We start from the raw sequence: 12,004 nt of genomic DNA, 5'->3' as shown, positions 1-12,004 counted from the left end.
TAAGTTCATTTCCTGTAATTTAATTTAATTATAATCTGGTTCTGCTTTGACTACTGCTAGAATAGGAAATGATTTTTTTATATGTCTGATTTCAGGAAAGACGTTTCCAACATTCTCATATGATCTTTGTAAAAACAGTTGGGAAATATACAGACTGATTTGGGTTCTTGGGTGATTAGAGGTATAGTATAATTACTGACATAAGGAATATAGGAGAGAAGGCTGGGAAAGGGGGTACATAGTTATTTCACTTTTCAGAGGTAGTTATAGGATACCCCAACAAAGATGCCTTCTTTATAGCTTAAGATAAGAACTATGCATGGCTAGAAGGGAAAGAAAAGTCATTTCAAAAGCAGGGAAGTTATCTAAAAATGCAACCCATGAATTAAACATTTGTTTGTTTGTTTATTTATTTATTTAGAGTATGATGTATAAGATGCTGTTCTAGTATTGAGGGCACACTGGTGAATAAAACAGAAAACTTTCCTGCCCTCATTGAGCTTGTATTCTAGTGAAACAGGTAAACAGTAATCACAGTAAACAAGAGAATTGTAGAGGTTGCAGAGAAGGCAGGATGGTAAAAAAAAAAAATAAAGCAGGGTATGGGAGTTAATTAAGGCGGGGTAGAATATGCTATTTTAAATAGTTTGCAATGGTGGGTGGAGGGGTTCTTGAAAAGATACTGTGTTAATTATCAGAGGAAAATGTGACAAGTAGCTAAATCAAAATGTAATAGCCTCACTTCTGGGGTCCTACAAATAGTATGTGTACATATGTATGAGTGTCTAAACTACGATTTCTATTACCTAATCATATAGACTTCTTTTGATACTTTACATTAAAGATACCACGAAAATAAGCAAAAGTGTAATAAGCATATATAAGGGAGGAAATATATTACTATTCCTCATCTACATATTTACATGAATTATATGAATTTTTGGAATTATAAATTTTTAAAAAGTATGAACTTAAGAATATCAAAATAGTGCACATTACTTCAGAGATGGTCTATTTAAATGCTGACACTTTTTTATCTAGAATTGAAGCAAATGAAATACTAAAAAGGTGAAAAGCTGATGACCAGCCTCAGATCTTAATACTACAAATCAACACAGTAAGTTTTTTTGTTCTATGACTTAAGGGTGCATCAATTGATCTATTCTATACTTGAAAATCAGGCATTTTAAAGATGGTTTGGAAGTTGAACAAAAGGAAAAATGATCACTGATAACATTAATCTGCAAAGGATTAACAGCTCATTGCAAAAGGATGTCAAAATAAATAGTGTTATATTCATGAAATGCAATAGTTTACCTGAAGAGAAATGAAGACTTTTGTAATACAGTTAGAGGTTCTCAACAAATCAAAATGGAAGATTGTTTATATATAAAGTAAATCTCATACAAAATAAAAGATGAATATCATTTCAATGGTAAACTAAATCATAATCCATGTAGCTCTTGATTCAGTTTTTGCTTAAATATTGATAATGAACTCTAGTTCTCCTTATGTAATCATATAGACTTCTTTTACTGCTTTACACTAAAGATATCATATGAAAATAAGAAAATGTGGAATATGTATAAAGAAGTGAATAAAGAGATTAAAGAGGAAAGGAAGAAATCAGAGGAATCTTTACCTAAATTAAGGCGTATACTATAACCTATAAATCAAGGTTTATACTATAATCTTAAAAAAAACTAAAATGGAAAATGGCATCATTTGACTCCAATTCTTTCAGATATTTTGCTTTGAGTATTCTACTACAAAAATAAAAGTCAGAAAAATGTTCCTTTGGCAATTCTGGTTGAACTGAGATTGACTAGCTTTATTTGATAAGTTTAACATAAACTTCCTTTTCCTTAAAAGTAGTTGAGGGCTTTCTCAATCATATTTTAATCTTATGGATTTCCAACAATCTTCTGAGTTCCAACAATTTTATGAAGTTCAAAGGATTTCAAAATTCATCATTCACATTGAAATATTAAGGACATGAAGACTTTCACTCAGATATTAAACAATTTCATTTTATAAATGCTCATCTATGAAAATTATTTTCTATAAATGTTATGCATGTTTGTGTACATAATGAATATTTATATAGCAGAATCATAAACTCAAGGCAAAATGATCATCTTTGTCTTATAAAAATACACAAGTATATATTTCAGAACAAAATCAAATATACATTGTGTGGGTTTTACAACCCAGCTCATTAATCTCCAATATGTGGGATTCTAGCATTATAGTTCTTTGTTTAATAATGCTGTTAATGAAAAGTCTTGTATATAAACAAATGTACGTAGGCAGTATAGCACTTTCTTTTCTTCCCTTTCTGAATACTAAAATGAATATTTTCATTGAAGAAGCAGGAAGATGAACAGCAAAATAAATGTGAACATTTTCCTTTCAGGTTTGAGATGACTGAAGATGAGGACAGAAATAATCAGGACTTTGACTCATCACCATACAAGGCAAAAGATTCCATTCCCTACTGTGAATAGGAGCGGGTGCTCACAGTGGCGGAAATTCAAAACCCTTGCAGCAGCCGCACTTGAAGTCTGCCTAATTTCCCACTCTCACCTTTTAACAGTAAAGTGACTGCCTCCTTAAAAAAACACTGCTGAGTGGGTGAATAAACCAGCCCTATTTGCCAACCGCTGAGGGTTCCCGCAAAGCTGGTGGGTATGTGTAAATTAATTCCATCATCCTTTTATTTCTATAACTGAGAAGAAAGGGGGAGAACAGACTCTCTGGTATTTACTGTAACCCAGCAATAGTAATGTATGTGTGACATATTTTTACCCGTGAAATGCAAAAAGTACTTTAGAAACTGCCCAACACTTTATTGAAGTTGACGGATGACTGATGGAAGGTTATGATATACTCTGCCTCACACAGGCACTAAGGAGACCTCTAGCTGAAAATACATGGAAAATTCCTCTCCAACAAGAAAAATCCTCCAGGCCAAGTTATGGGGGGTCCCAAGATGTGGATTCTAAGGTTTCATGGAATTTTTAGGAAAGAAATGGTATAGTACTTCAAATAAAGAAGAGAATCATAATAATGATTCACTTAAATATTTTCAACAAAGTATGCCCATGTGTATGTGTATATATTAAATATATGCTGTGTCTTTTACTGATATGTGTGTGTGTGTGTATGTGTATCTCCAAACACACACAGTTCTATTTTGTTCACTACTCTGTTTTATTTTCACATTTGGTTTTTTTCTTTCTCTCCTTTTTCCATGATTCTATTCTAAGTAAATTTTCAGTTTACATCTTGCAAATAATCATCAGAAAGCCTGTTGAAATTTAAGATACAAGTGGTATAAAAACTGCACAACTAAGAATTTCACTGTACTATGCGTGGAGGGTTGAATTCAAGAACAATTCTGTTCTTTTACTTTGTGACCTTGAAGAAGTCATTTTATCTTTTTGAATCTTACTGTTCTCAATAAGGAAACAGATCAATGGGATCAAGTTATCTCTAAAATTCTCTTCAATCCTCATCCTCTAAAATATTTTAGATATCCCAAGAAAAAGCAGCTAGAGATCCCTGCAAAACTTGGCCACAGCTCTTTATGCCTGCAATGACAGATGGTAGACTATATGGAAAAATGTTAACAATTCAGATTAGCTGACTGAGTTTAGGCAAATAACGACAGTACAATAAATTCTCATCTTTGAGGTTGCACAATTATGTAACATTGATAGGGCTGTACTAATTTTAAGTTAGTAACACCAATAAGGAAAAAAAACTGTCCCAATCAAACTAACCAAAAAGAATATTTGTAGGCAAAAGACTTAAAGAAGTGGATAAATTCCTTTTAATACCATTCAATATTTTAGAAATAATTTACATTATTAAAAGTTGTTTTCTTTAAACCACATCTGTTTGTGAAAAGGCTCTTGATAACATCCAATGTCCCCAAAATGTGTTATTTAGATTCTCTACTTCTTCTTATGTCAGCTTTGCTATTTTGTCTTTTTTAAAAAAACACCTCTTAGTTGAATGTAATTGGCAAGAAAATTTTCACATCCTGTGATATTTTCCTTCTGATATCTATAGATACACAGTGATGATTTCTCTTTCATGCAAAAATTGGTAATCACATTTTCACTCTTTTTTTAAAGTCAGTTGTGCTATGAGTTTACAAAGTTTATTATTTTTCCAAAGAACTATTTTTATTTTATTAATTGTTTATTGTTTCTCCATTTTCTATTCCATGGCTTTCTGTTCTTTGTAACTCATGTTACACATGCCCTTGAAAAACATGTATATTCCACAGTTGTTGGATATAGTTTCTATAAATGTCAATTAGGTCAAATTAATTGTTTGTCCAAATTTTCTATACATAGACTTTTAATTTGATTCTTTTATTAATAGCTTCTGTTTCTGCACTAGAGCTTTCCTGTTACCATGAATGTCTTCTTAAATTCTTAAACATTTAAAGAAGCTGCTAAGCCAGGAACAATGGCACTTGCCTATAATTCCAGCTATTCAGGAGGCTAAAGCAGGAGCACTGTCAGTTCAAAGCCAGTCTGGGCAATTCCCATCTTATTCAGCAAGATCCCATCTTATTAATCAATCAATAAATTAATAAATATAAATAAATATATAGAAATGCTACATTAAAGTCCTAGGCTGATAATTAAAACATCCAGGATATCTTTTTCTTTTGATATAACCAACCAAACCAATTGAAAACTACACAAGTTGCAGCTTTAGGCTGGATTTTTTTTTTAACAGCCTCTTTTGCATGCACAGGTCAGGAGCCAGCCAAGAATTTGAGAAGAGGTCCCCTCCCTCTGTGGCTTTCTCCTTTGTGAGATTCCCTAACCAATTTTCAATCATTTTGGAAATCCTAAATTCAGTCTTCTGATACTTCCTACCAATAATGCTGAGGGATTCTGCTTAATATCTACCCACTTTATACATCTCATCCATTGTATATCCTTTCTTTCAAGAATCAAACAACTTTTCTCCAGCATCTATATGTCGCCATTCCCAAGTGCTTTCAAGTATGCCTTACATTTTCCAACTTATAATCATGTATAAGTAATAAATAAATATATTCCCAGTGAATAAAAAACACAAGTGTGAATCCTGCCCTTTTCAGAAATATCCATCACTATTAACTTCTCGTAATCCCTTCTTTCCATCTCACCGTCCAATCTAAAATCAGTAGATTTTCACAAATTTATCAATAAATTTGGTATATGAAGTACAAACAACCTAAGAATACCCTAGAAGAATCACTGAAAGATGGCAAATAACTTCTAATAATGAACTATGGCATATAACTTCTAATAAACAAAAATCAGATTAAACATGGGCAATAATATTCACATTGCATCAACCCAGATACCATCAGGCTGGGTCTCCTGCCTGATTACCAAAATACTTGGAAGAAAAGTATTATTCTCTTTGCTTAAGTTGAATAAAATGGCAAAAATGAAAAACATCTATCAGAACTTGGGCTCTTAACCACCTAAACCTCTTCAAACCTAGACACTAAAGTCAGCAAGTACATTGACAATGTTAGAAATAAGCCCCTTCACTTACGCTCTTTTTGCTGTCGTATAAAAGATTTACCTGGGTCCTGGCTTTGGTTCTGGAATGATAGGTTTTTGCTCTTTTTTCACAGAAGTTTTCTAGAATAAGGGAAAGAAGAGTGGATATAAGAAGAAAAACTACTTCACTGCCTGTAAAATTTTAAGTCCACTGAAGTTCTGTTATATTACAAAAGGGAGAAAGACTCTATTATAAAATAAACCAAAACATATAAATTTGTAAGTATGCCAAGAGGAGTATGATTGCTAAATGTTCCCCCAGCATCTCTGGCACCCAGAAATACAATTTCTACTGTTTCAGTAAGCAAATATCTTAAAAATCTATTACAGATGATAATTTATTTATTTACTTATTTGTCCTCTGTCTTAAAAAAAAAAAGACTTAACAGTTTACAAAAAATAGAGTATTTATGAAAAAAGAAACTTAAAAAATCAGGTATAGGGGAAATATAGATAGAAAAGTAATGACAAATATTTTCTGATATTACTTTATGTGTCAGACAGATTTGGTTCTCAAATTCCTAGCTACCAAACTGTTATAAATGGAACTGCCTTCATCCCAAATCCATGTATCAAAGCCTTAATTCCCTCAATGTGCCTATATTTGTAGAAAAGGTCTTTAACACAGTAAACTTAATGAGGTCAAAAGTGTGGGGCCCTAAACCAGCAAGTTTAATGTCCTTATAAGAGAAAGAGACACCACAGATTAAGACATACGAAGACACACAAAAAGGGTCACCATCTCCAAGCTATATATAGAGAGATAGGCCTCAAGAAACCAACCCTACTGGCACCTCCATCTTGGACCTCCAGACTCCAGAATTGTAAGAAAATTAATTTCTGTTGGTTAAGTCACTGAATCTGTGGTATTTGGTTAAGACAGCACTGAAAGACTAATATATAAAGTAATGAGGGGAAAAAAACAGTAGTCTAGCATTCACAATGTCAGTAAGAAAAGCCACCTTATTTTTAGTGAAATTTTTTTCCATATGTCATTTAAAAGACTGATACCACGTACTAACTTCAACAGCATCAATCACAATTACACAACAATGTTAAATATGGATCTTTCTTACATAATTGTTCAATACTTATCAATGATAGAAGGAACAATTCAGGAAGACAATTCAGACCTCATAATAAGTGAGCCATTCTCTCTCTGGGCATTTGGTAGGATCCAAAGGTAACATTGATACATAAAGTCATTAATGGATTGTATATCTACTTTATAATGGTCTATGACAATTATTTTACATGCAGTAACTTGAAAAAATAGGGAAGAAAAATTTAAAGTAATCTTGATAAATCAGCAAAAAGGGGGTTGAGGTTGTTGCTGAGTTATCTCCCTCAAACTCTATAAGAAATAAGTGACAGAAAGTTTCTTGGTTTTTGATAATATGGCATGCACACAATATCACAAGGACAATGCTTATTCTAGTTCTGCACTGTAAGTTTCAAATGTATATTTGACTAAAGCCAAAAGCATTCCTTTTATAAATTCTTAGAAAATAAAAAGGTCAGTGTAAAGATGGAATGTGAAAAAAGTTGTGTTTATACTACAAAATATTCAGTATTAACACTGATTATTTTTTTAAAAATATTTTTTAAAATCATAAATATCTCATAGAGCTAAGCTTCATTCTTTCTTATAGTGATCTCTCAGACCCCGAGTTAATTGTATATGTTAACTTCCTTTCATGACATTAATTTCTTTAGAGCAAAGATTAAACTTTCTCCCACATTTATATTAGAACACAGGAACCTTGAAATTGGTTTGCATTATCTCAATACTTGTTACATTTAGAATTCCCTGATCATATGATCATATGTTCTTTTTCAAAGAGAACAATCACCCTCAAGAATAGTACTGAACTTCTTAAAATTTATGTGCAACACACAGGTGATAATAAAGCATGATACAGGAACTTTTTTTAACTATTGCCTTTCAAGATGTGCCATGACATATTTTATGACCACAAAAATAATAAGGACTTACAGAAATTAATTTTTAACATTTATATCCCATACTTTCACATAAAGTCATGTGTTTGGCTTGGGGAACATTGTCCTTTTGTGATACTACTATTTATAGTTCCCATCTTTGTTTTCTTTTTATTTTTCCCCAACAACTTCCTTCTTGGCCAAACTAACTAAATTAGCAAGTTCTCCATAATGAAGAATGTCAGATGTGAAGGCTGTTAGTAAAACAGTCTGACAAACATTGTTGAGGATTTCCTTAAGATGTTCTTTTTGATGTCTTCATTTTTTTTGATGATGTCATACTTTCACATTCTCCATCTCTGCATATTTCTTCCTACTTAACATAACTAGAAGCTGTTGTTTGTTGGTCGTTTGGTTTTGGTCTGTTTTGAAAAGTCAATTTCAGTTTTTGTTTTAAGGGGTCAGTCTTAGCCTTATACATACTAATAGATCCAAGTCTCAAGTCCATTCCACCTTGATATTTCAACTCCATTCTCTCTTAAAATCTTTCTCTCCTCTCTCATACCTGCTTGCGACTTCTCTTCAAGTTCCTATTCTCTCCAGGGCAATTCATCTCAGATGTATCCTGAACACTTGGCTGCAGATATAAGTCATTAATAATACTCTCCTAGCAACATTTTCAAAACTTTTAACAACCTGAATGGATTTCACCTAAATCAGTTTTCAGACTCTTTCTCCCACATACTTCCCCAAATCCCAGAATAAACCAGTACCAAACTTACTTCTGACAATTCATACAATATTACTACACCTCAGGCTTCTTTTTTAGAAAAACAGCTGTCTAATCCATCAATTCCCATCCTGTTTCAAAATCTTATCTAGATTTTTTTTAACTTTGTGACAATTCCCTCTTAGTCTTAATAATTAAATCCTTGTACTGATTAACCATAGATCTGTAGTCTTCCATCCTGCATATTGATGCTAGAAGTATTTTTATTTGATTACAAGTGTGAAATTTTGGAGTATGTTTGTTATAAAAAGATAATCTATAATTAGCATATTATTCCTCAACACTTTTACCCCCAAATGTGGCCAGGGGCATTTTCTAAGTAGCAAGGAATTTTCATATTTTTAAACTGTCTTGTATCCATACCAGAAGCCTACATAAATATATGGTTCAAGGTAAAATGAAAGGTTTCTGTAAAACTAGGTAACTGTGAAAAGAAAATAATGACTAGCACATGCATATAAAATTAAAATTATACATTAAAACATGTGAAATAAACTGAAAAGATTTTTCTGCCAGGCTGGACTATTAATGCTCGTGTTTGCCTGTGGAAGTCAGTCATGTCACTAGCACCTTCTATGAAACAGCAGTGAGCTGCATTCCTTTTACCACTACTGCTTCTAGTGTGGAAAATGGCATAAACAGAAAAAAAAAATGTCAATCATTTGTACACATGGAGAAACAGAAGGCATCAAACACATCTTTCTGGGATTTTTCATAAGTCAATCTCTTTGCATTCTTGAATCTGAGTGTCCCAAAATGCACATAAACCACAGAAGGGTTTTTAAACCATATAAGCAACCCTAGGAAGTTGTGATATTCATGGGAAAAACATATATTCCCCCAAATCTGCTCACAGAGTCAAATCAGCCCCCACTTTGGAAGTGGTCTCAAGTACGATGTTTCCTTGCATGTTTTTTTACAGAGAAGAAGGTGTCCAAAGATAACGTTGGTCATTCTGTAACATCCATGGCCATTCAGACTAAGGGAGACTGCAGACGATGACTCAGCAAAACATCAGTTTTTCATTTCTTTAAACTCCATGAAAAATCAAAACTAGGTTTTTAAGCATAGGCAATACAAAGGCTGAACAGAGGATGAAGGAAAACTGATCCCAACAGAAGAACCCTATGAAGGACTTAAGGATTTATAAAGGATAAGGAGATAGCTACTTCCAGGATATACCAACAAATCATAGCACAATACAAAAATAAATTCTAAAAAAAAAAAATCGAAATAAAAGATATTTTTAATGTGTGGTCAAGCTGATGGGAAAGTAACAGAATTCCATTCTATCCCCAAATAATCAAATGCTGAATTTACTGTTTTCATGAGTTCCAGAGCCTTTCTTTGCCTTGGGGATTATATGGCAATTCCTGAAGGCCTAGAATCTGGGTTTTTTGTTTTGTTTTTTTATCTCTTTTTAAATTTTTAAAATTTAAATTAAGATTTTTTTTACTGATGCATAAAAACAAAAATCACATATTTATGGGGTACCATGTGATATTTCAATATATGTATACACTATGTAATATACTATGTTCAAATCAAGGCAAACATATCAATCCCCTCAAACATTTATCATTTCTTTATGTTGAAAACATTCTAACTTTTTAAAATATACAGTATATTATCCTTATCTATACTCACCCAACTATGCAATAACTCACCAGAACCTCTAATTATGACTTGTTTCCTGCTGATCAACCTCTACCAATCCTTCCCACCTCCCTAGTCTCCCCAACTACCCATACTACTATTTCTAGAAGATCCATTTTTTGTTTCTGTTTTGTTTTATTTTGTTTTTTAGATTCTATATATAAATGAGATCATATGATATGTGTCTTAGCTTTATTCTGGTTAACTTGGTGATCTCCAATTCAATCCATGTTGTCACAAATGACAGGATTTCATTCCTTTGTATGGATGAATAGTATTCCATTATGTATCCTTTTTTCTTTATTTATTAGTTTGAATGATGTATAAGATCTAAGAACATCTCTCATAAAACCTGGGAGGACAATAACCTCAAAGCATAAATCAGGATTTAAAAACTTCTATGAGAGTGACGGAGCTTGGCTGTGAGACCATATGCTATATAAGCCTTGGCTTTGGGTGGAAAGGACAAGAAATTATTATCTAGGAATTTCTAATGACAAGACTTAACTTACATGGATTTGGGGCCTCAATTCATTTTTACCTGAAATGCATCACCTCCCTCTCCTCCACAAAAATGGCTAAAATTTAGAACAGGGAATCCCAAGTTAGTACTGCCCTAAAATACCTGGAAAAAAAATAAGTATCAATCATTTTCAGAATGAAGTTGAAAGCTGAAAACTAGGCTTCAAAAAATTCTCACAATAAAATACCAAGAAAAATGAGCTAAAAAATCAGAGGAGTATGAGAAAACATAAAATCAAGGAACCAGAAAAAAAGCAAACTATTCATTCAGAACCTCAAAGATGGCATCCACTGTAATTATTATCAACAGAATATAAGAATGAGCTTCCATTTCTATGATTAGAGAAATATACTGAAGGAATCAAGAAATTATCAGAATTGACCAAGCATATGTGGAAAATGAGCAGGCATTCTAAAAATGAAAACCATAATAATTGAAATTGTAAGCTCAGTGAACAGCAAAAGAAAAGAATAGACACATATAGCAAAGAGACAATAATCTAGAAGATAAAGAGGAAAAAATTCATGACCAAGCAATGAGAGAAAGATGGCAGATCTGAAAGAGGAAAAAGGAAAAGGGCGATCACAAGTAACTGGAAGAAGCACATATTTTTAACTAGAATGTATAAAGAGTTTTAATTAGAGTTTTAAAAGAAAATAATGGAAGAGAGACACCATTTGAAGAGAAAGGCGAGTTTCTGTTTTTATTTTGGAATTGCTGAAATAATTCCAAAGAATTTTCACATTTAGGTAGCCTGACAAAAGCCATTCAGAATAAATAAAAACAGAAGCACACTTACTTCATTATAAAAAAAAAGAAAAAGAAAAACAGAGAAAAGAAGCCCTTTGAAGCAGAGTATAGATACATTACTACAGACAAAAGAGGGCTAACTGGATAAATATCTGCTTTTTCTCAGCAGCTATGGCAGCCAGAAGACAAAAATAACTTAAATATGATAAGAAGGTATGGGAAAAAGAAGAAAAAATAAGTAGACAATCAATTGAAGTTTTCCGCCAACTTATTCTTCCTTAAGGTACTTCCAGGAGGATGTAGATTTAGAAAGAAAATCATCCTACATGTCTGAGATGTAATAAAAAAAATAGTGAAGATACTGGTAAACTTGAACAATGCAATTTAAGAAAATAATTGTTTCTAATTTGTGAAAGTTAAAAAAATGAGAAAAAAAACAACTTCTACTGGTTAAGACAATCTACCATTTTTGTATGGGAAGGGAAAAAAGTAAAGATACTTTAACTGAAATGTATGCATTAAAATCAATAGATTGAGCACTTATGAAAAGTAAAAAGAATACATATGCTCAACTAGTAGGAAGAAAAATTAGAATAAGAGGTAGTGGGGCTGGGGATGTGGCTCAAGTGGTAGCCCGCTCGCCTGGCATGCGCAGGGCGCTGGATTCGATCCTCAGCACCACATAAAAATAAAATAAAGATGTTGTGTCCGCCGAAAACTAAAAAATAAACATTAAAAAATTCTCTCTCTCTCTCTCTCTCT

The 12,004-nt window shown here is 32.5% G+C and overlaps 1 protein-coding gene across 1 annotated transcript in view; it reads right to left on the bottom strand.

The window, feature by feature from the left end:
• Nucleotides 1-8,136, bottom strand: part of Iqcm (IQ motif containing M) — a 192,497-nt gene extending 184,361 nt beyond the window's left edge. The window contains exons 1-2 of the mRNA XM_046459163.1: nt 8,089-8,136; nt 5,605-5,663 (exon numbers count right to left, since the gene is read on the bottom strand). Coding sequence (XP_046315119.1) covers nt 5,605-5,663; nt 8,089-8,136 — 107 coding nt within the window. The remainder of the gene's footprint in view (nt 1-5,604; nt 5,664-8,088) is intronic.
• Between the last annotated feature and the right edge of the window lie 3,868 nt (nt 8,137-12,004).

This window comes from Marmota monax, unplaced genomic scaffold, assembly GCF_021218885.2.
Source record: "Marmota monax isolate L192 unplaced genomic scaffold, Marmota_monax_Labrador192_F-V1.1 WCK01_AAM20220418_F8-fsc00002, whole genome shotgun sequence".
NCBI lineage: Eukaryota > Metazoa > Chordata > Mammalia > Rodentia > Sciuridae > Marmota > Marmota monax.
This window is presented reverse-complemented; position numbering and strand designations above follow the sequence as displayed.